The 25,417-nt window shown below is 43.8% G+C and overlaps 1 protein-coding gene across 1 annotated transcript in view; it reads left to right on the top strand.

The window, feature by feature from the left end:
* Nucleotides 1–25,417, top strand: part of SPEF2 (sperm flagellar 2) — a 126,922-nt gene that overhangs the window by 53,709 nt on the left and 47,796 nt on the right. Inside the window, exons 12-23 of the mRNA XM_077281690.1 lie at nt 2,814–2,941; nt 5,049–5,121; nt 5,662–5,732; nt 6,993–7,096; nt 9,769–10,025; nt 10,244–10,298; nt 13,987–14,144; nt 15,845–16,003; nt 22,014–22,088; nt 23,551–23,696; nt 24,272–24,399; nt 24,654–24,792. Of these exons, the coding sequence (XP_077137805.1) occupies nt 2,814–2,941; nt 5,049–5,121; nt 5,662–5,732; nt 6,993–7,096; nt 9,769–10,025; nt 10,244–10,298; nt 13,987–14,144; nt 15,845–16,003; nt 22,014–22,088; nt 23,551–23,696; nt 24,272–24,399; nt 24,654–24,792 (1,493 nt within the window). The remainder of the gene's footprint in view (nt 1–2,813; nt 2,942–5,048; nt 5,122–5,661; nt 5,733–6,992; nt 7,097–9,768; nt 10,026–10,243; nt 10,299–13,986; nt 14,145–15,844; nt 16,004–22,013; nt 22,089–23,550; nt 23,697–24,271; nt 24,400–24,653; nt 24,793–25,417) is intronic.

The raw sequence follows: 25,417 nt of genomic DNA, 5'->3' as shown, positions 1-25,417 counted from the left end.
ACTGACAAATCAGATTACAGCTGCCTGTATAAGTCTATGGAGAGGAGAGACAGGGAGCAGAGTGAAAGAGAAGCACAGATAAAAGAGAAGCATGGGTTTGTGTGTATCTCGCCGCAGACCTGGATTCATAGCTACACTGCTCAGTACTGTAGAGTTTCCTCCATACTCCGTTCTAGTAGGTGTTTTAATGCAATCCAGTGCTAGATTCACAGGTACACTTCAGTAGTGCTGTATAATGCCCTTAATGTTGCTGCTTCTAGTATATGGTTGCTCTCACTTCAGTGCTGGATTCACAGGTACACTTCAGTAGTGCTGTATAATGTCCTTCATGTTGCTGCTTCTAGTAATGGTTGCTCTCACTTCAGTGCTGGATTCACAGGTACACTTCAGTAGTGCTGTATAATGCCCTTCATGTTGCTGCTTCTAGTAATGGTTGCTCTCACTTCAGTGCTGGATTCACAGGTACACTTCAGTAGTGCTGTATACACTGCGTGCAGAATTATTAGGCAAGTTGTATTTTAGAGGATTATTTTTATTCTTATTGATCAATAACTATGCTCTCAATCACCCCAAAAGACTCATAAATATCAAAGCTTAATATTTTTGGAAGTTGGAATGTTTTTTTTTAGATTTGGCTATCTTAGGAGGATATCTGTTTGTGCAGGTAACTATTACTGTGCAGAATTATTAGGCAACTTAATAAAAACCAAATATATTCCCATCTCACTTGTTTATTTTCAGCAGATAAACCAATATCACTGCACAAAATTTAGAAATAAACATTTCTGACATGCAAAAACAAAACCCCAAAAATGAGTGCCCAATATAGCCCCCTTTCTTTATGATGACACTCAGCAGCCTCCATCCATAGATTCTGTCAGTTGCTTGATCTGTTTACGACAAACATTGCGTGCAGCAGCCACCACAGCCTCCCAGACACTGTGCCGAGAGGTGGACTGTTCTCCCTCCCTCTAGATCTCACATTTTATGAGGGACCACAGGTTCTCTATGGGGTTCAGATCAGGAGAACAAGGGGGTCATGTCATTATTTTTTCTTCGTTGAGACCTTTACTGGCCAGCCACGCTGTGGAGTAGTTGGAGGCTTGTGGTGGAGCATTGCCCTGCATGAAAATCATGTTTTTCTTGAACGATACCGACTTCTTCCTGTACCACTGCTTGAAGAAGTTGTCTTCCAGAAACTGGCAGTAGGTCTGGGAGTTGGGCTTCACTCCATCCTCAACCCGAAAAGGTCCCACAAGTTCATCTTTGATGATACCAGCCCATACCAGTACCCCACCTCCACCTTGCTGGCTCTGAGTCGGAGTGGAGCTCTCTGCCCTTTACTGATCCAGCCTCTGGCCCATCCATCCGGCCCATCAAGAGTCACTCTCATCTCATCAGTCCATAAAACCTTTGAGAAGTCAGTCTTCAGATATTTCTTGGCCCAGTCTTGACGTTTTATCTTATGTTTCTTGTTCAAAGGTGGTCGTTTTTCAGCCTTCCTTACCTTGGCCCTGTCCCTGAGTATCGCACACCTTGTGCTTTTTGTTACTCCAGTAACGCTGCAGCTCTGAAATATGGCAAAACTGGTGGCAAATGGCATCTTGGCAGCTTCACGCTTGATTTTCCTCAATTCATGGGCAGATATTTTGCGCCTTTTTTGCCCAACACGCTTCTTGCGACCCTGTTGGCTATTTGCCATGAAACGCTTGATTGTTCGGTGATCACGCTTCAAAAGTTCGGCAATTTCAAGACTGCTGCCTCCCTCTGCAAGACATCTCACAATTGTGGACTTTTCAGAGCCGTCAAATCTCTCTTCTGACCCATTTTACCAAAGGAAAGGAAGTTGCCTAATAATTAAGCACACCTTATATAGGGTTCTGATGTCATTAGACAACACCCCTCCTCATTACAGAGATGCACGTCACCTGATTTACTTACTTGGTAGTTGGCTCTCAAGCCTGAACAGCTTGGAGTAGGACAACATGTATAACAAGTATCATGTGATCAAAGTACAACTTGCCGAATAATTCTGCACACAGTGTAATGTCCTTCATGTTGCTGCTTCTAGTAAATGTTCGCTCTCACTTCAGTGCTGGATTCACAGGTACACTTCAGTAGTGCAGTATAATATACTTCATGTTGCTGCTTCTAGTAAATGTTCGCTCTCCAGTGCTGGATTCACAGGTACACTTTAGTAGTGCTGTAAAATATCCTTCATGTTGCTGCATCTAGTAAATGTTCACTCTCACTCCAGTGCCGGATTCACAGGTACACTTCAGTAGTGCAGTATAATGTCCCTCATGATTCTGATTCTAGTAAATGTTTGCTCTCACTCCAGTTCATGATTCACAACTGTGCAGCACTGTAGTGTAATGTCATCCATGCTGCTGATTCTGGTAGATGTATTATTTTGCCCAAGCACTGAATTCACAGCTACGTTGCTCAGTGCTGCTTTATAATGTCCTACATGCTGCCAATTTCTTGTAAGTTGTTATTTCATCCCATAGCTTGATTCACAGCTACACTGCTCAGTACTGCTGTGTAATTTCCTACATGTTGCTGCTCTGTATTAAGTGTTTAAATTCACCCTAGGAATGGATTTGCAGCTACCCTGTCAGTACTGGAGGTTAACTTCCTCTAAGTTGTTTCTCCTAGTAAGTGTTCTCACTTACCCCAGTGATGGATTTACAGCTACACTACTCAGTACTGCCGTATATTGTCCTATAAGCTGCTGCTGCTTCTGAATATGTGTTACATAGAGACACAAGAGCAGGAATCCCCTAAGCTGTGCTTGTGCTCTCTCATGGCAGCATACGGCGTCCAGGTGTTGAATGCGGATGATCTGGTGCAGGAGTCTATAAAGGCCTATAGTGAGGATGAAATGGAAGAAAAGGTTGAGGTTCCTGCAACGAATACTGAGGAAGCTGGTGAAAATAAGGTAAAGCACAAGACGGAAGGTGGACGGAAACTGACATATGACTGCACCATCTAGATAAGATGCCATCCATTCACCATTCATCCATGACTGATCTATGCTTCATGGCGCAGGTCAGGGAGCAGGCTCAGGATCAGAGCCTGCTCCACTCACGAAAATGCCGGTCTTGCACCTGCCTCAAACAGCTGCTTCCTGAGATGATCTCTGATCGTTGCTCTTAGTCATTTAGAAGCCGTTGACGCCAATGCACACTCGCCACCTCTAATCGGTTCCCTGCGACACAATTGCGGGGAACCAATGGTGAATGCCCGCACAGCTGTCAAATCGACACTGTGGCTGAACTTTATACAAGGCTGTGATCTATATACAGTAGATCGCACGTTAAAGTCCTCCAAAAAAAATAGAGGAAAAAAAAAGTTTAAAAAAAATGTGTAATATATATTAAAAAAAAAATATATAAAAAATACAAATTACTCTTCTTATTGAAAATAAAGAAATTACAAAAATATATAACAGAAAACATATTTGGTATTGCAGCATCCATAAAAAGTTTGGTCTATCAAAATATATAATAAGGTATGTCAATGGAAAAATATAAAAAGTTCGGGCTTTTGGAAGAGGAGGAAAAAACAAAATCTCAATAACCGATTGGTCCTTAAAGGGTATCTGTCACCCCCAAAACTCAAATTGAACTATTTCGATATTTATGTAGGGGAGGGAGCCCCTATAAAAATCGTACTTGTAGTGTAGATTTTAGTAATTTAATTTGATAAATAAACAGTTTTATATGAGGGGCTTCAGCGCACCATTGGAGAAACCAAGTGCTCAGTGGCCCATTCAGCCCCCTCAATTATCATCCTCCATATCTGACCTTATCGTGATTGACAGCTCGTTTTGGAGTTTTGGATCTGTATTCTTCCAACCGGGGTCGAGGTCCCCTAGGTTATTCCTGTAGAATGATAGTTCTGTGTCCCTCGTGATGGAGCCATGATGTATTGGCAGCAGTCCTGTAGGGTCCCCTGGATGTTTGGATGTCTTGGCAGAATCTCTGGCTGTCTCTTTTTCTCTCTATCTCTGAACACAGGCAGATCCTCCTTTCTATAGGTCACAACTTCTCGTTCAGTCATTCCACAAGCTTGGGGGAAGGTGGTAGGAGGCCATCCCTCACTACTGCAGTGTTCAAACAAAATGCATAGATTGTGTCATCAACATATTAATAAACATTCAAACCCCCTGCAGAGTCAGTGCATACCGGTCTGGGAAGTTAGGTCAGGCAGTGCTCCAAAGTGCGTGTTGTCAATCACCATACGGACAGGTGTGGATTACGGTTATTGGGGGGGTTTGGACGGTACGGTAAGTCCTTGGCCACTCCAAGAGTGCACTGAAGCCCCAACACTGTTCTTTATACAGAACAAATGACTAAAATCCACAGTACAGATAGGATTTTGTAGACACGGTATTAGCACAGTGGAGACTCCCTGGTTTAAGTCAAGTGGATGTGATTTCATGGTCACTCCTGCCCACTATGCGTGTCAAGACGCTGTTGAACGGCGCAATTCTTATTTTTTTCCAAATAAGCCTTTATGTGAAGCCTGAAAAATGCCTGTAAAAAACCTGTAAAAAAAAATGCTGAGTCAAATTTGCACTAAAAACACATAAAAAAGAGGACACATAAAAAAAACGCAACCAATCAATGCCGATTTCTACTGTCTATTTTGGTGCCAAAAAATAATATGCAACAGAAAAAAAAGCAGCATTTTCACACATGGGTATTTAGACATAATGACAACCATGGCCTTTTTGTAAACTGGATATAAGGTTGTCAGACTTTAACCCCTTGGTGTCATTAAAGGGTTTTTCTATAAATTCACCAAAGGACGCAAATTTTTTTTTTTTTAAAGAAACAGCGCCACTTTTGTTTGCAGGCTGTGTCTGGTATTACACATCACTTTTAGAGCGGAAGGGGGGTAGCCCTGATGCTTTAACCTAAAACCACCACAGTCTGTTGTTTTTTTTTAGTAGTTTTGTCTGCATGAAAAAGGGGGCTCAAACCGACCGTTACCCGTGACCGGACCCTAAAAGTCTTTTGTATTTATTTCATCCCCAACAGATAACAGAGAGTTTTACTACTGCTCCAGACGGACTCGAAACACAGTCCTATGAAAGTATTACTGCTTCTAAAAGTAAGTGACCCCCCTGACATAATCACCTGATGTGGAATTTTGTGGTCTGTGCCTTTGCCTCGCCCCGAGTCGCTAGGCTTACATTGCACGCCGTGGGAGCGGACAAAGCAGAATTCACATGGGTGAGAAGAGGATCGGAGCGGCGCTGAAAACGGGGAAGGTGGCGATCTGTATCTAATGTCACGCACTTACACTACATCACATATATACAAAGGACTAGGGGGGGAAATTGATAATTTACTGGTAGATCTTGTCCATTATTGTATGACCCCCTACTCAATAACTTCAGAAGAATGAAAGCAGTTCCTACTCCTCTGCCGCAGCGCCGCTGTTCCAAAGATGTTGGCACTGCTGTTTCCATGGGACAGTGTGACATTGTTGCATCACGTCGCTCATCATTCTCATCAGATCTGACATCCACTCTGATGAAAAGTGATTGGCTGCAGCGGTCACGTGATGCAACGATGTCACACTGCCCGATGGAAACACAGATGCACGTACAGACGCAGCACGGTGATCCCTTTAATTAATGCCTTTCAGAGACTGACAACCCTTCTCAGCCGCAGACCCTGACGTCACCGGGAGAACACGCAGAACCAAAGGAAAGAACGGTAGAGTACAGAGAACGTCAGTGCAAGTAACAGGGAATCAGGTTTTTCCAAAGACGCAAAAAAAAAAGTTTTAAATTGTAAAAATAAGTTTTCGGTGCGCTCAGTTTTAGTCTTGGGCTTTAACCGTGCGCAGTTGTAAAATTCCAATGCAATGTAGTAGGAGGCGGTCCGGTCCGTTGGGAGAAGACAGAAGTGGTTTATTACCGCGTCTGCCTTCTCCTCTGCTGGCTACATAATGCTCAGGAAACAATAGCAAACAGAAGCATCTGTAGGTCAGGAAACAATAGCAAACAGAAGCATCTGTAGGTCAGGAAAAATAGCAAACAGAAGCATCTGTAGGTCAGGAAAAATAGCAAACAGAAGCATCTGTAGGTCAGGAAACAATAGCAAACAGAAGCATCTGTAGGTCAGGAAACAATAGCAAACAGGAGCATCTATAGGTCAGGAAAAATAGCAAACAGAAGCATCTGTAGGTCAGGAAACAATAGCAAACAGAAGCATCTGTAGGTCAGGAAAAATAGCAAACAGAAGCATCTGTAGGTCAGGAAACAATAGCAAACAGGAGCATCTATAGGTCAGGAAACAATAGCAAACAGAAGCATCTGTAGGTTCTAGCGATCACATGATTGCTGGGTCTCTGCTGTGAAAAAAGAAAAAAAGATCCGTAATGATCCCTTCAGGGACACATTTAATATAAAAAAAAACATGTATAGAACATCTAAAAAAAAAGAAATAAAAAATAATAAACAATATAGACCAAAAACTAAACTAAAAATCTTTTTTCTTTCCCTGTAGTTGCGTCACAATAAATAAATTAAAAAAAAGTATTAACAATAATAAATTAAATATAAAACAATCTTTAACATTTTCCCCAAAACAGCGGCAAAGAAAAATAAATAAATACATTTTTTCACATATGAAATAAATAAATAAATACATTCTTTATGGGGCTAAGAGGAGAAGCAAAAAAAAACGTAAGAAATTCCTCGGTCATAAAGGCCCATTCTGGCCCGGTCACTAATGGGTTAACCTTGCGCCATATTAATGCTGTGTCCGTCCAGAAATCCCTAGTATTGGATTGTGATGAGGATTTATTTCGCTTTTACGCTATTAGTGACCCCAACGTTACGATAAAACATAACTCCCTTCTAAATTCTCCATAATGGTCTCACATAGGACAAGGGGGTGTACATAATTATCACAGAGTTGTGCGTCTCTCCTCGGCCGTCCTCTAATCTACATTGTTCTCTTGTCTTGAAGCTCTCCCGGCGGGCTCAGCTCGGAGGGATGATGGAGAAACAATTGAGAAAAGGAAAGCCGGTGCCGGATGAGCTGCTGGTCGAAATCCTGGTTGAAGCCATCAAGTAAGATGAATATGTTTGTTTTGTAATTTCCCAGTTTAAAGCCTTGTTAAAGGGGTTTTCCAGGACCTCTCCTTGGATGTCAGATCGTTACTGCATATCGTCTCCTATTGACGTGCATGTGATCAGAGCTGCAGTACCGAGAATGGCCACCACGTGGTGTACAGAGCTTTGATGTTCTGGCTCTATACACCATGTAGTGGCCGTTCTTGGTACTGCAGCTAATATAATTGGACCCTACAGATAGGACATCAACATCTTAGTCCTGGAAAATCCCTTGAACCTTCTTACCTTTTAGGCCGTCACCACTAGGGGCAGCAGAGGAGTACATGATATAGCTAGTATGCGGTGAGGTTCCTCCAGTGGGGTACAGGTTGGGACTGATGTTGCAGCTCCATTGAATATGAATAGCGCAGAGCTGCAATACTGAACACAACCTGTTGACATGGGGAGGCGCTGTTTTTGGAAGAAGGCAGCCATGTTTGTCAAAGACAACCCCTTTAAGGTTTTTTTTTTAAGAGGGAAAGATGCCGCTTGTCTGTTGCCAGGATGGAGGGGTTAATTCTTATCATCCTCCAGTGGAAAAAAACACCTCGTAGATAAACAGATTTCTCAGAATCTCATGTGACGTCTCATCGCTCCTCTCCTGAGAATTCAGAGAGCGGAACAATCACTGGCGAGGTTCACGTGAGGACGTTGTCTCATCAGGTCTGGTGATGAGCGGCCTCTACATTAGTGCCGCAGATGGCCACGTGTACCGCCTGATACAGCGGTGTCCTCATGGCCAGACCAGGACCCCTGAGGTTCAGACTCCCCTAAAGGCCCCTCCGCGCCTTTCAGGAGCTATAACTTTATTTTTCACTCCATAGCGTTATATCGGGACTTGGTTTTTTTTCAGTACAAAATTCAGTCTTTATTATCACCTTCTGGGGGCCCATTCGACTTTCTGATCTCCTTTTATTCAATATTTTGGGTGACCGAAAAACATTGATTCTACTATTACAATTTTTGTTTCTTAAAGCCGCACACAGTGATATCAAAAGTGTTTTTTGGGGGGGTTGTTTTTACTATATATATTTAATACATGTGTATTTTTATTCATTTTTTTACTTTATATATTTAATGCCGGTTTATTTTTTTTTACTTTATATATATATATTTAATACTTGTGTATTTTTTTTTTTACTTTACGTCTATTCAGTACATGTGTATTTTTTTATATTTTTCTTTACTTTATATATATATATTCAATACGTCTGTATTTTTAATATTTTTACTTTATATATATTTCAAACGTCTGTATTTTTAATATTTTTTACTTTCTATACATATATTTAAAACGTCTGTATTTTTAATATTTTTTTTTATATTTTTTTACTATATATATTTAATACGTCTGTATTTTTAATATTTTTTTAAATATTTTTTTTACTATATATATTTAATACGTCTGTATTTTTAATATTTTTTTTACTTTATATATATTTCAAACGTCTGTATTTTTAATATTTTTTACTTTCTATACATATATTTAATACGTCTGTATTTTTAATATTTTTCTTTACTTTATATATATTCAATACGTCTGTATTTTTAATATTTTTTACTTTATATATATTTAATCGTCTGTATTTTTAATATTTTTTTACTTTCTATATATTTCAAACGTCTGTATTTTTAATATTTTTTACTTTATATATATTTAATACGTCTGTATTTTTAATATTTTTTTTACTTTATATATATTTCAAACGTCTGTATTTTTAATATTTTTTACTTTCTATACATATATTTAATACGTCTGTATTTTTAATATTTTTCTTTACTTTATATATATTCAATACGTCTGTATTTTTAATATTTTTTACTTTATATATATTTAATACGTCTGTATTTTTAATATTTTTTTTGCTATATATTTAATACGTCTGTATTTTTAATATTTTTCTTTACTTTATATATATTCAATACGTCTGTATTTTTAATATTTTTTACTTTATATATATTTAATACGTCTGTATTTTTAATATTTTTTTTGCTATATATTTAATACGTCTGTATTTTTAATATTTTTCTTTACTTTATATATATTCAATACGTCTGTATTTTTAATATTTTTTACTTTATATATATTTAAAACGTCTGTATTTTTAATATTTTTTACTTTCTATATATATATTTAATACGTCTGTATTTTTAATATTTTTTTTTTACTTTATATTTAATATGTCTGTATTTTTATTTTTTTTTTACTTTATATCTATTTAATACGTGTGTATTTTTTAAATTTAATTTGCAGAATAGTTTTTTTGCCCCAAGAGATCATAAAAGATCTTGGGGGAAACATTGCATTAATGTCAATATTCCTAACGTTTCCACTGTAACTGGAGCATCCAGAGGAGCCCAAGTTACAGGGGAAAATGGCTCATCGACAGAACTGATCTAGGTCTGCTAGTCAGGTCTAAGGGAAGCATCGGCAGCTCCAGTGCTTCTATCTGTTACATCACGCTCCCTGATCGCTACGTATCCGGCATAAGAGAAGACAGATCCGGTAATAAACCACTTCTGTCTTCTCCTCACTGTCTGCGGCTGTGTCTTAGCTCCCTCACCACAAGTTTAGAATGAAAGCCAATGACTATAAGTAAGAAAAAAGAATTAACCAAATTCACTTGCAGGCGTCTCCCAGCGAACGCAGGATGGATCCTGGATGGATTTCCAGCGACTGTGAATCAGGCGAAGCTGCTTGAAAAGTCTCTGACTGGAGAAGATCCCGAGAAAATTGCTGCAAAAAACACAAAGAATAAATCGGCCTTAGTGGAAGATCCGGCGGCGCCTGCGGAGCCTCCGGCACGTTCCCCTGGACTGGACTTCATCGCCTTCATAGAGGTGTCAGACACGGCGGTGTTACAGCGCGCCGCCACCACAATGATGGGTAAGGGGTGACTGTGGGTATCCGACACTACAAACACCAGCATTCCCTGATTCAATGGTATGGTGGTCAGTAGTTATGATCTTAACTGCAATGGGGGGCGCTGCTTCTGCTAACGAAAAAAGGCAGACCCCTCTCCTTTCATCTCGTAAAGCCCCCCTTTAAATTGATGACTGCAATTTACCCTGCAGCTATAAAACCCCTATAATTATTATCCACAGGAGGAAGCGATGCAAGTGCAGGAGACGTCCCTCCGATAAACCAGATACCGCACAGGTAGGTGCCCCCAGACCAGAGCATCATTCGTCACCCAGAAGTCAACGGACCAGAATCAGGAGCTGCGTTACACGACCGGCATCAGCCAGCACCGATCACTGCTGTTCAATCGTTTGGATGCTGCTCTCAGTCTTCCGTTGTCACGGATCCCTTGCTCCGTGGTGTCACTAATTCGTCACGTGCCCGCACTCAGCACGTGACTTGGGTTGTGCCTGCAAGGATTAATCTATCTCCCCACTCTCTCAGTCCAGCATTCAACCTCTGTCCTATACTGTAATGGGAGCATAAATCGCACACCGACCCAGGCCACACACCCGCTCATACACGCTGCCACCACTCATCGAACACACGGGCGATGAGTCCCGGAAATATTAATGATAATATTGTCTACGCTCATAAGGTTCACACACCTTAGGCTATGGATTCCTTTAGAACATTCAAAGTTCAACTTGTTAATGTTTTATACTTTAATACAAAAAAGGTTCAGTGCTTACAGTAAGAAAAAGGTATAAAAATATGATAAAAATACATACAACTTATGCAAAACAGTACAAAATAACAGGAGAAAAACTTACAGAAATCATCTAACTTGGTAGTCTGCTTTCTGCTCCCTGAGTAGGGTGAATATGGAGTTGGTGGAACACATCAGCTTCGGCTGCCCTCACATGTGAACACGATTCTAGGTATACAGGTCTAATTTATAGCTTTGGTCTGGAGGTCAGATTCTAGACCAGCCCCTCAGGTTAATATCATAATTGCTTGTTTTTTGATTGGACCACGGCTGCACTACCAATGAATACTAAAGCGTATAATAAACATGTAAATAGTGTTTAAAAAATTAAATAAATAAAGTTTAATTGATCCCTACTCTTTTCCCAATCCAAAAATCAATAAACAAAAAGTATATTTGGTGTAAAAATCCAATCCATCAACATATTGAATAAATCCATACCATAAACATAGTAAAGAAAAAAAAAATGAAAAGCCAAAATTGCCTTTTTTCAGTCACCGTACGTAACCAACATAAATGTTTATTAAAAAAAACAAACCTCCAAGTTTGGTATTGTCGCAATCGTACTGTCCTGGAGAATCTTATCGCCAGGTCATTTTTGCTGCAAAAATTAACGTTGTCGAAACTAAAGCCAAAAATCAAGGATGCTTTCCATCATGGCTGCTGACGTGAAGACCAGGACCATGAGAAGGGAGGAAGGAGCACTTCTATACTTTGTGCTTGTCTTTGCTCTCTTCTGGCAACATTATTTTGCAGCACTTTTTCAGATGACACACTTTACGGCAGCAGAATAGATGCTGTAATATCGTGTTAGTGTACACCGCTGCACCCTGACCATCTGTCCTGATAAATGTCACTTAAAGGGGCTGGCTCATAACGATGAAAATGTATCAATTCATTATTTCTAGTTAATTTATCTGGTGGCCACAACGACCCCCTAGTAAGGTGAGAAGTTTACCTAGAGGAGTGGGGGCCGGGGGCGGACACTGACAGCTTTGGGCCTCTGTGCAAGAAATGTGTCTGGGCCCCCCTCCATGCCCGGCATGCTGCTTATAATAAGGGCAATCTGGCCATGAGATCCCCAGAGCCAGATTATCACCGCAAGCAGAGGCGTACATAGAGTTCACAGGGCACCATAACAAAAGTTTTATTTGGACATTCTAATATATATATATATATATATATATATATATATATATATATATACTAGCTGAAGAGCCTGGAGTTGCCCAGGCATAGTAACTAACTACCCTCCCACTCTCTCCCTCCGCAGCCCCGCTCTCCACTCGCCGTCCCGCTCTCTCCCTCCGCAGCCCCGCTCTCCATCCACCATCCCACTCTCTCCCTCCGCAGCCCCTGTCTCCACTGGCCATCCCTTTCTCTTCCTCAGCAGCCCCACTTTCACTCCGCAGCCCCACTTTCGCTCTACAGCCCCGCTGTCTCCCTCCACAGCCCATCTCTCCATCCACCGTCACGCTCTCCTTCCGCAGCCCTGCTCTCCAATCGCCATCCCTCATTCTCCCTCCACAGCCCCACTCTCTCCCTCAGCAGCCCCTGTCTCCACTGGCCCTTATATACAGTATGAGCAATCAGATGGCCCCCTATATACAGTATGAGCCCCCACATAGCCTCCCATATACAATATGAGCCCTCACATAGCCCCTATATACATCATGAGCCCCACATAGATCTCCCTATATACAATACAGTATGTGCCCCCACATAGCCTCCTATATACAGCAAGAGCCCCCTCCTAGCCTCCTACATACAGTATGAGCACCCATATAGCCTCCTGTTTACAGTGTAACCCTCAAATAGCCTCAATATATACAGCATGATTTCCCACATGGCACCCTATATACAGTATGAGCCCTCACATAGCCTCCATTTATAAAGTATCAGCCATCGTGAATCCCTCTATATACAGGAACCAATCCCATTACATTAAAAAAGAAAAAAAAACACCTCGCTCCCGTTCCCCCGGCGCTCTGCTAGGGTCTTTGCTGTGTGCACTGACTCTCCGCACAGCAGAAGTGATGTAGTGACATAATTGCGTCTGCTGTCTCAGTCGCACACTCTGTGACTAGTGGAAGGAGTCGGTGGTTCTGTCCTCCTCCATTATATTCACTGAATATCCTGAAGATGCAGATGGCGGTGAAAACTGGATGCCGGTCAGCCGTATGGTGCAGCCTACGGACTAGTGTTTTCGGGCGTTTGACTATCTCAGATAGCCCAGTCCGATTGCCACCCTTTTCTCAGGTCTGTCATATACGAGCCGTATACTAATCGGTGTACTGGGTGTCATTAGCTGATCCACGTGCTAATGATAATGAGATGACTCTGATTGTTCTGTCTCAGTCTATACAGCACAGCTGGAAAAGAGAATTGCATAAAGAGCAATGAGGTAATGGAGTACGGCGCCCTTCTCATGAGAGTCAGGGGAGCTGCATACTGAGTATTATATTGTGTGTATATACCGTGTAGCAGGGAGGGTACTTAATAGCTGTTGCAGCAAATAAGAGGTAAAGGACAGAGTTATGTCATAAATTAGTACAGTCTCAAGGAAGCGATGGAATACAGATCCTCCCCCAGAGACCAGGGAGTGACGGGAAGCTGTATACTGAGCCTTTTTCTCTAGTGATAATGAAAGGACTATGGTCATCCAGTTCCAGTCTACATTGAAAAGCTGACAAGTGAATCCCACAAAAAACAGGGAAGTGATTGAGTTCAGTGACCAAGGAGAGACAGGGGTACTACATATGCCTTATCTAGGCCTCTAACTGTACAATAGGCCTGCGGTTACCTCCCCCACTCTCTAGTACTACTGAGATGACTCTGCTACTCTGTCTCAGTATGTACAGCAAAGCTGTCAAGTGATATGAAGAAAATACGAAATATAATTTTTTTTTGTGCTCTAGTACACTGTGTGGGAACTGCAATATGCCAAGATTTTATTTTTTTCTGCACGACTAGTTACATAAAAAATGAGTTGCTCTTCTTTTTTTTTTCATGTCCTGCTGTACGAGTGCAGTAGTCACGTCTAGACGCGCTCTCATCAGCCAGAAAGCCAATAGGTGTGAGCCTGGCCGGAGCGTGGGGGAGGTGTAGGATATAGTATTGTGGGCGCGTATATGCCATGGATCTGTTCACGTGGGTAACGAGATCTTTGTCTTATAGGATAAAAGGTTTCCTCGATAACTGGCAAAGACTAGAGACGTGGTTTTCAGCGCAGCCGAATATTTTAGTGAAAGTTAATGGGGACGTGGAGCTGGGCGTCCTGTGCAAGAAGATGGAAGAAGTCTACTTATCAGCCCTATACAATAAACAGAATGAAGGTACGCTGCGATGATTCCCAGATAACCACCAAGTGCCCATATAAATAGTGTGGTACACTCGCCATAAATACAGTATTTCCATTGCACAGATAACTGCACAAAGTGCCAAGATAAATAGACGTTGTATATTAGACAGAAATATAGTGTATTCAGTGCCCAGATAAGGCCACAAAGTCCCCAGATAAATAGTGCCATAAATACAGCATTTATAATGTCTAGATAATTCCACAAAGTGCCCTGATATATAGTCCTGTATATTAGTTAAAAACACAATATTTACAATATCCAGATAACACTACGAAGTGCCCAGATAAAGTGTGCCATATTCTAACCATAAATACAGTATTCAGAATGCCCAGATAATTCCAAAAAGTGTCCAAATAAATAGTGTCATACACTTGACAGAAATACAGTACATGCAATGCCCAGATAACGCACAAACAGTCTTGTATACCAGTTAGAAATACAGTATATACAACTCTCAGATAAATAGTGCTATACTCTGGTAAAAAGGATAGTATATTTAATTCCCAGATAACACCACAAAGTGTCCAGATAAATTGTGTCATACATTAGCCAGAATTACAGTATTTATAATGCCCAGATAATTCCCAAAAGTGCCCAAATAAATTGTGTCATACACTGGCCAGGAATACAGCAAATACAATTATATACAATGCTCAGATAACACACAAAGTGCCCAGATAACTAGTGTTGTATTCTAGTTAGAAATACATACATTAGTATATGCAACTTCCAGATAAATAGTGCCGTACACTGGCAAGGACTGTATATTTAATGCCCAGATTGCGCCACAAAGTGCCTAGATAAATAGTGCTGTGCACTGACTAGAAATACAGTATATTCAATGGCCAGGATAACACCACAATGTGCCCAGATAAATAGTGTTGTATACTAGTTAGAAATGCAGTATATATAATTCCCAGATAAATAGTTCCATACACTGGCAAGAATAACAATACAATTAATGCCCAGATAGCGCCCAGATACATAGAGCTGCACACTACCCATAAATACAGTATTTACATTATCCAGATAACATGAAGTGCACAGATAAATAGAGCTATTCACTGTCCAGAAGTACAATATATACAGTGTCGAGATAAATAGTGCCATATACTGGCCAGAAAAACAGTATATACAATGCCCAGATAATGCTATAAAGTGCCAGATAAATAGTGCCATATACTGGCCAGAAAAACAGTATATACAATGCCCATATAATGCTATAAAGTGCATAATAATCATTAACCTTGTTAAAATAAGGAAGGGGTTGATGTCTTCAGTCGACAATTCTTATAGGGTCATTCTCATGAGAACACAAAAAACAGATAACTAATGAGGGGTGAGCTTATATCGGGAGGATATAGCGAGTGTCTGTACTTATTCTGCACCTATAAGTACTAATTGCTATCTTGTTAGAAGGCCTTCCTTTACCTGCCTTTATCTGCCTTAATGTACATTTCTGCCTGGATCGCCTGTTTTCATGAAGGGTATAAAATAAACGAGCTCTTCATGTTGCCTTGGAGACTTTTGGCAATCGAATGCCTGTGTATTTCTGTGGTTCTCACTGGCACCAAATGAGTTGGAGTTAGAACTGCTCCCACTTCCCGAAGTGTGTGCTTCCAAAAAAATGTCTGAAAAACCAACGCAAATCAATGTAATCCTTAACCACACAGGGAAAAAGCCTGAGAAGAAAGAGGAGATCCCTCCAAAACCAGCGACACCTCTGCCGTCCCTGCCGCCTCCTCTGGAAACCACCCACCATCCTCCTGCCGCACCGTCAGAGAAGAAGACCTCTGCTAAAAAGGGAAAGGGACAGTCCAAATCCCCCAAAGGTCTTGTAACTTCTGTTTCTTCTTAATCGAGAAACTGTTTTTCTCCATGGCCGTCCGACCTGACGTTGACTGTCCTGATATTTGGCCAACAAAGCCAACGTGAGACTCGTCCACCCCTTCGGGGATCCTATGTGACCTGCTCTCCTTAAACCTGTGCTGTGCTCACTGCTCTGCTCCTTTCCTTGGCCTCTGCTCGACCTCGCCTGGACCTCTGCGTCTTCCCAGATAAGCTGCCTCCTTACTAACCAGACTTTACCACCTGTCAGATTCTGGTTTTCCGATCTTCACCGTCATCTTACCTTTTTCCTGGACCGACTTCATTAACCACTTTTACGGGACTTTCTTGGTACCCCATTCACCTCGTTAGCCTGTAAGCTCTCCGGAGCAGCGCTCTCTTTATAATTTGTTGTTACATTTACTAACTTGTACAGCGCTACAGTATAAGCTTGGCACTTTCTAAATAAATGCATAGGTGTAAAAACTTTTTGGACCTTTACGTGCTGACATTGTATTGGCTTGAGGTTTTATATAGCGCTGGTCGAGACTCTTCACTTCTCGTAATATTCACAGAAACTATGTGAGTCGTGTCTAGTTGCTAAAAAAACAAAGTAAAGGACATTAATGAAAAAAAATAGTTTAAAAAAATACTAAAAAAAAATTGAGTCACCCCTACCTTTCCCAATACAAAATAAAGGTAAAAAAAATCAAATAAAACTACCGTATACACTCGAGTATAAGCCTATCTGAGTATAAGCCGACCTGAGTATAAGCTGAGGCACCTAATTTTGCCACAAAAAACTGGGAAAACTTATTGACTCGAGTATAAGCTGGGTATACATGGCTCCTCATCCCCATCCTGGTATGCATGGCTCCTCATCCCCATCCTGGTGTCCATGGCTCCTCATCCCTATCCTGGTATGCATGACTCCTCATCCCTATCCTGGTATGCATGGCTCCTCATCCCCATCCTGGTATGCATGGCTCCTCATCCCCATCCTGGTGTCCATGGCTCCTCATCCCTATCCTGGTATGCATGGCTCCTCATCTCTATCCTTCTGTGCATGGCTCCTCATCCCTATCCTGGTATGCATGACTCCCTCATCCCTATCCTGGTCTGCATGGCTCCTCATCCCTATCCTGGTCTGCATGGCTCCTCATCCCTATCCTGGTATGCATGTCTCCTCATCCCTATCCTGGTATGCATGGCTCCTCATCCCTATCCTGGTCTGCATGGCTCCTCATCCCTATCCTGGTATGCATGGCTCCTCATCCCTATCCTGGTATACATGGCTCCTCATCCCCATCCTGGTATGCATGGGTCCTCATCCCCATCCTGGTGTCCATGGCTCCTCATCCCTATCCTGGTATGCATGGCTCCTCATCTCTATCCTTCTGTGCATGGCTCCTCATCCCTATCCTGGTATGCATGACTCCTCATCCCTATCCTGGTCTGCATGGCTCCTCATCCCTATCCTGGTCTGCATGGCTCCTCATCCCTATCCTGGTATGTATGTCTCCTCATCCCTATCCTGGTATGCATGGCTCCTCATCCCTATCCTGGTCTGCATGGCTCCTCATCCCTATCCTGGTCTGCATGGCTCCTCATCCCTATCCTGGTATGCATGGCTCCTCATCCCTATCCTGGTCTGCATGGCTCCTCATCCCTATCCTGGTATGCATGGCTCCTCATCCCTATCCTGGTATGCATGGCTCCATCCCTATCCTGGTATTCATGGCTCCTCACCCCTATCCTGATATGCATGACTCCTCATCCCTATCCTGGTATACATGGCTCCTCATCCCTGTCCTGGTATGCATGGCTCCTCATCCCTATCCTGGTATGTATGTCTCCTCATCACCATCCTGGTATGCATGGCTCCTCATCCCTATCCTGGTATGCATGGCTCCTCATCCCCATCCTGGTATGCATGGCTCCTCATCCTTGTCCTGGTATACATGGCTCCTCATCATCATCATGGTATGCATGGCTCCTCATCTCTATCCTGGTATGTATGTCTCTTCATCCCTATCCTGGTATGTATGTCTCCTCATCCCTGTCCTGGTATGCATGGCTCCTCATCCCTATCCTGGTATGCATGGCTCCTCATCCCTATCGTGGTATACATGGCTCCTCATCCCCATCATGGTATGTATGTTCTCCTCATCCCTATCCTGGTATGTATGTCTCCTCATCCCTGTCCTGGTATGCATGGCTCCTCATCCCTATCCTGGTATGCATGGCTCCTCATCTCTATCCTGGTATGTATGTCTCCTCATCCCTATCCTGGTATGCATGGCTCCTCATCCCTGTCCTGGTATGCATGGCTCCTCATCCCTATCGTGGTATACATGGCTCCTCATCCCTATCCTGGTATGTATGTCTCCTCATCCCTATCCTGGTATGCATGGCTCCTCATCCCTGTCCTGGTATGCATGTCTCCTCACCCCTATCCTGGTATACATGGCTCCTCATCTCTATCCTGGTATGTATGTCTCCTCATCCCTATCCTGGTATCTATGTCTCCTCATCCCTGTCCTGGTATGCATGGTCTCCTCATCTCTATCCTGGTATGCATGGCTCCTCATCTCTATCCTGGTATACATGGCTCCTCATCCCTATCCTGGTATGTATGTCTCCTCATCCTTGTCCTGGTATGCATGGCTCCTCATCCCTATCCTGGTATGCATGGCTCCTCATCCCTATCCTGGTATGCATGGCTCCTCATCTCTATCCTGGTATGTATGTCTCCTCATCCCTATCCTGGTATGCATGGCTCCTCATCCCTGTCCTGGTATGCATGTCTCCTCATCCCTATCCTGGTATACATGGCTCCTCATCCCTATCCTGGTATGTATGTCTCCTCATCCCTATCCTGGTATCTATGTCTCCTCATCCCTGTCCTGGTATGCATGGTCTCCTCATCTCTATCCTGGTATGCATGGCTCCTCATCTCTATCCTGGTATACATGGCTCCTCATCCCTATCCTGGTATGTATGTCTCCTCATCCTTGTCCTGGTATGCATGGCTCCTCATCCCTATCCTGGTATGCATGGCTCCTCATCCCTATCCTGGTATGCATGGCTCCTCATCTCTATCCTGGTATGTATGTCTCCTCATCCCTATCCTGGTATGCATGGCTCCTCATCCCTGTCCTGGTATGCATGTCTCCTCATCCCTATCCTGGTATACATGGCTCCTCATCCCTATCCTGGTATGTATGTCTCCTCATCCCTATCCTGGTATGCATGGCTCCTCATCCCTGTCCTGGTATGCATGTCTCCTCATCCCTATCCTGGTATACATGGCTCCTCATCTCTATCCTGGTATGTATGTCTCCTCATCCCTATCCTGGTATCTATGTCTCCTCATCCCTGTCCTGGTATGCATGGCTCCTCATCTCTATCCTGGTATACCTGGCTCCTCATCCCTATCCTGGTATGTATGTCTCCTCATCCCTGTCCTGGTATGCATGGCTCCTCATCCCTATCCTGGTATGCATGGCTCCTCATCTCTATCCTGGTATACATGGCTCCTCATCCCTATCCTGGTATGTATGTCTCCTCATCCCTGTCCTGGTATGCATGGCTCCTCATCCCTATCCTGGTATGCATGGCTCCTCATCTCTATCCTGGTATGTATGTCTCCTCATCCCTATCCTGGTATGCATGGCTCCTCATCCCTATCCTGGTATACATGGCTCCTCATCCCTATCCTGGTATGTATGTCTCCTCATCCCTATCCTGGTATGCATGGCTCCTCATCCCTGTCCTGGTATGCATGGCTCCTCATCCCTATCCTGGTATCTATGTCTCCTCATCCCTGTCCTGGTATGCATGGCTCCTCATCCCTATCCTGGTATGCATGGCTCCTCATCTCTATCCTGGTATGTATGTCTCCTCATCCCTGTCCTGGTGTACATGGCTCCTCATCTCTATCCTGGTGTACATGGCTCCTCATCCCTATCCTGGTATGCATGGCTCCTCATCTCTATCCTGGTATACATGGCTCCTCATCCCTATCCTGGTATGTATGTCTCCTCATCCCTGTCCTGGTATGTATGTCTCCTCATCCCTATCCTGGTATGCACGGCCCTCATCCCTATCCTGGTATACATGGCTCCTCATCCCTATCCTGGTATGCATGGCTCCTCATCCCTATCCTGGTATGCATGGCTCCTCATCCCTATCCTGGTATGCATGGCTCCTCATCCCTATCCTGGTATGTATGTCTCCTCATCCCTGTCCTGGTATGCATGGCTCCTCATCCCTATCCTGGTATGCATGGCTCCTCATCCCTATCCTGGTATGCATGGCTCCTCATCCCTATCATGGTATGCATGGCTCCTCACCCCTATCCTGGTATGCATGGCTCCTCATCTCTATCCTGGTATACATGGCTCCTCATCCCTATCCTGGTATTCATGTCTCCTCATCCATGTCCTGGTATGCATGGCTCCTCATCCCTATCCTGGTATGCATGGCTCCTCATCCCTATCCTGGTATGCATGGCTCTTCATCCCTATCCTGGTATGCATGGCTCCTCATCCCTGTCCTGGTATGCATGGCTCCTCATCCCTATCCTCGTATGCATGGCTCCTCATCTCTATACTTGCATACATGACTCCTCATCCCTATCCTGGTCTGCATGGCTCCTCATCCCTATCCTGGTCTGCATGGCTCCTCATCCCTATCCTGGTATGCATGGCTCCTCATCCCTATCCTGTTGTGCATGGCTCCTCATCCCTATCCTGGTCTGCATGGCTCCTCATCCCTATCCTGGAATGCATGGCTCCTCATCCCTATCCTGGTCTGCATGGCTCCTCATCCCTATCCTGGAATGCATGGCTCCTCATCCCTATCCTGGTATACATGCCTCCTCATCCATATCCTGCCTGATACACATGGCTCCTCATCAGAAAAACACTAAAAAATAATAATCCATCCTACTTACCGCCCCTGCGCTCTTTCGCAGTGTCTTGTTCTGATGCCAGCAGTGGCCGGGCTATCACGTGTGCCGCTGCCAAAGAGAAATGAATATTCACTGCGCTCCATACCTAGGAACAATGAGCACCTTAAAAAGCAAAACCCAAAAAAATTAAATGGCAAAATTGCAGACGCCATTTCATAGCACTTGAAAGTAAAAAATCCCTAGTCTGGAAGGGGTTTATTCTGCGCCGGTGTAAATTCCCGGGTTCAAAGCTCCTGCGTGAAGGAGGTTCGTCAGTCAGACTCAGCGGCGGACACTGGGGAGAAGGCAGCAGCGGTTTATTACAGCTTCTGTCCTTTCTTATCCTGGCTACATGAGCGCTATGTACTGAGTAGAAGCATCCACCATATCGATACCTCTGTAGGACCTGGCGATCATATGATCGATGGGAGTCTGCAGGGCAGGGCAATGACTTAACTCCCAGTGGCGTTTTTCCCTGTAACTGGGGCTCCTATAGATACATATATAATAAATTTTTTTATTTTATATTTTTTATATTTTATTTTAGTTTTTTGCATAATTAAAAACATATATACTGGACAGCACCTTCCGCATGCCCCCTTATTAGCTGCCAAATATATTTTTATAGTGTTCATTTTTTTTTTTTACTGATAAAAAGCTCAAATTTAGCAGTAAATTATATAATTCTGCCACCACTAGAGGGAGCTCAGGAGCTCACTGCATACTGTGCTGTATAAATTGTGTGCAGTGAGCTCCCCCTGGTGGTGGCTACCAGGATTATATCTAATTCTCTGAGCGGGGAATTCGAAGTATCAGAAAATCACAGCTTCTCTCAGTATAAAGATAAAGTGGCAAAGTAATCAACACAGGATAAATGAGCAAATAAAAAGGCATGATGATGATAAAATGCAAGGATTCACTTTAAGACATTGGTGGAGTCTAATGCTCCTGAGATATAATAAAGTAGCACTCTCCCACCAGTATTATTAGGTTATAAACTCCAGTGGGTGAATACGGACATGTAACTTGTAGTGGATTTTGCTCTTATTTTATCCTCGTAGATAATTCTGTGGAAAAGAAAGACAAAAATGACAGTCCTCGAGGCAAAGACTCTGCACCAAAATCTCTGAAATCAGGTAATGAAAGATCTTTATGAGCACAGAAGTCCTTTAAATGGGTTCTTGGGTCATTAATCTCAGATCTGACGGATAAGAGAGTAGCATCCGCTGCCAAGTGCTGCAGAACAGATGGCCTTCTCTAGAATAGGAGCTGATCTGCAGCACCCGGCAGGGGCTGCTACATATAGAACTGAGAGAGTAGTGCTGCAGAACAGATACCCTTCTCTAGAATAGGAGCTGATCTGCAGCACCCGGCAGGGGCTGCTACACATAGAACTGAGAGAGTAGTGCTGCAGAACAGATGGCCTTCTCTAGAATAGGAGCTGATCTGCAGCACCCGGCAGGGGCTGCTACACATAGAACTGAGAGAGTAGTGCTGCAGAACAGATGGCCTTCTCTAGAATAGGAGCTGATCTGCAGCACCCGGCAGGGGCTGCTACACATAGAACTGAGAGAGTAGTGCTGCAGAACAGATGCCCTTCTCTAGAATAGGAGCTGATCCGCAGCACCCGGCAGGGGCTGCTACACATAGAACTGAGAGAGTAGTACTGCAGAACAGATGCCCTTCTCTAGAATAGGAGCTGATCTGCAGCACCCGGCAGGGGCTGCTACACATAGAACTGAGAGAGTAGTGCTGCAGAACAGATACCCTTCTCTAGAATAGGAGCTGATCTGCAGCACCCGGCAGGGGCTGCTACACATAGAACTGAGAGAGTAGTGCTGCAGAACAGATACCCTTCTCTAGAATAGGAGCTGATCTGCAGCACCCGGCAGGGGCTGCTACACATAGAACTGAGAGAGTAGTGCTGCAGAACAGGTGGCCTTCTCTAGAATAGGAGCTGATCAGCAGCACCCGGCAGGGGCTGCTACACATAGAACTGAGAGAGTAGTGCTGCAGAACAGGTGGCCTTCTCTAGAATAGGAGCTGATCTGCAGCACCCGCCAGGGGCTGCTACATATAGAACTGAGAGAGTAGTGCTGCAGAACAGATACCCTTCTCTAGAATAGGAGCTGATCTGCAGCACCCGGCAGGGGCTGCTACACATAGAACTGAGAGAGTAGTGCTGCAGAACAGGTGGCCTTCTCTAGAATAGGAGCTGATCTGCAGCACCCGGCAGGGGCTGCTACATATAGAACTGAGAGAGTAGTGCTGCAGAACAGATACCCTTCTCTAGAATAGGAGCTGATCTGCAGCACCTGGCAGGGGCTGCTACACATAGAACTGAGAGAGTAGTGCTGCAGAACAGATGCCCTTCTCTAGAATAGGAGCTGATCTGCAGCACCCGGCAGGGGCTGCTACACATAGAACTGAGAGAGTAGTGCTGCAGAACAGATGCCCTTCTCTAGAATAGGAGCTGATCTGCAGCACCCGGCAGGGGCTGCTACACATAGAACTGAGATGGGCTGTTCCGTTCTGGGCGATGCCGGAGCTATGAATCACTCTGTCTTCAGTATTGACTTTTTATTCTACATCCATAAGGATCTCCGAGAGGTCGATCTCCGGGCAAAAAGACAAAATCTGCTCCAGCTACACCAGAGCCGCCCACTCCTCCACCATCTGAAGGTCCTCCTCCTATAGTGCCAGGGTCACTGGAGTGGGTGTATGTGGACGAGCCTCTTCCACAGGTACGTAAGTGTGGGCAGTCAGGGCACATCTAGGCACTTGACATGTCTCAGAAAATCAGCTATTTAAAGGGGACCTGTTGCTTGCCATAAATACGTATTTTTCTCACCTGGTGTAAATGCTGCTGTTCTCCTGAATCCGGCGATGTTTTTCTTTTGTTCCTGCCCCTCTCCAGTCCTGAGATATGATCCCATTGTCACTGTGCATATAAATCTAAGGACGGGGGAGGAGTTTAGCTAAGTGGGTGTGTTCTTAAACGCTTCTTTGCGGGTGGACTACGCCCAGTTGACTAACAAGAGTTGACATGGAAAAAGAGGCCATATCTGAGGAACGGAGAGGCGCAGGAGCAAAAGAAAAACATTGCCGCATTCGGGAGAACAGCGGCATTTACACCGGATAATAATTACATATTTATGGCAAGTTTATAAGGGACCTGGAGTGTAAAATGTAACGTAATAAATGAATATGGAACAGTGTAAAATGTAGTAAATATAATGCAGTGCACAGTGTAACATAATAATACATTAATATAAAATGTTATAAAATCTAACTCCCGTTGCTGGTTTCTGGTGCACAGGAGGTTCCCGAATACCTGGTGCCGTACTGGGAGACCATAGAAAACACCTACAAGAGCCACATGAAGGTCGGACTGCGGAGTCTGAGACACGAGCGGCTCGAAATGATCCATCACCTCTATGATATCCGGTACGGGTTGGTTTTTACACCCAAAAATCACAATGAATTAAGTTCTCTCTAAAGTAAGTGCCCCCCTAATTGCTCAGGACTGAGGGGTCCATAAGCTCCAGCTGCTTCCCAATGTTTGGGGCTATTGAATTCCCCCCATCATGGCTCTAATAAGACATCCTAATACAGAAGATTAGTGCCGCCCTGGGTAGTACAATGCCCATTATCCTCGTGTACTACCACCTCTGTCTCATCACTGTAATGTTTCTGTACAGGAACAGATATAAGGATTTCCTGGGGCGGCCGGACCACAAGCAGGAGTTCGTGTCTCAGTGGCAGAACGATGTCAACTGCATCGCTGAGGATATGAGGGAGGACGAGGAGACAAAAGCCGAGTTACACCAGAGAGTGGATGTAGGTGGCAGGTAGTGAGGACGCGGTGATGTTATAGCTGGGGCTATTGGAGGGTATGTGTATATTGGAGGGTACATGAGCATTTGAGGGAACGTGAGAATTGGAGGGTACGTGAGCATGCTCTACCACTAAGTAACTACCCTGTAAGTCAGTGTCCGACCCCCAAATAAAGCCTTTAAATATACGGTAAATAATACAGAGAAACATGATGACATCCTGTCTGCAGCCACCACTAGGGGGAGCTCCCTGTATACAGAGATACACGATAAGATTCTGTCTGCAGCCACCACTAGGGGGAGCTCCCTGTATACAGAGATACATGATAAGATCCTGTCTGCAGTCACCACTAGGGGGAGCTCCCTGTATACAGAGATACATGATAAGTTCCTGTCTGCAGCCACCACTAGGGGGAGCTCCCTGTATACAGAGATACATGATAAGATTCTGTCTGCAGCCACCACTAGAGGGAGCTCCCTGTATACAGAGATACATGATAAGATCCTGTCTGCAGCCACCACTAGGGGGTGCTCCCTGTATACAGAGATACATGATAAGATCCTGTCTGCAGCCACCACTAGGGGGAGCTCCCTGTATACAGAGATACATGATAAGATCCTGTCTGCAG

Source organism: Ranitomeya variabilis, chromosome 1 (assembly GCF_051348905.1).
Source record: "Ranitomeya variabilis isolate aRanVar5 chromosome 1, aRanVar5.hap1, whole genome shotgun sequence".
In the NCBI taxonomy this organism is placed as follows: Eukaryota; Metazoa; Chordata; class Amphibia; order Anura; family Dendrobatidae; genus Ranitomeya; species Ranitomeya variabilis.
Note: the sequence above shows the minus strand (reverse complement) of the source record. Positions and strands in the feature narration are given on the sequence as shown.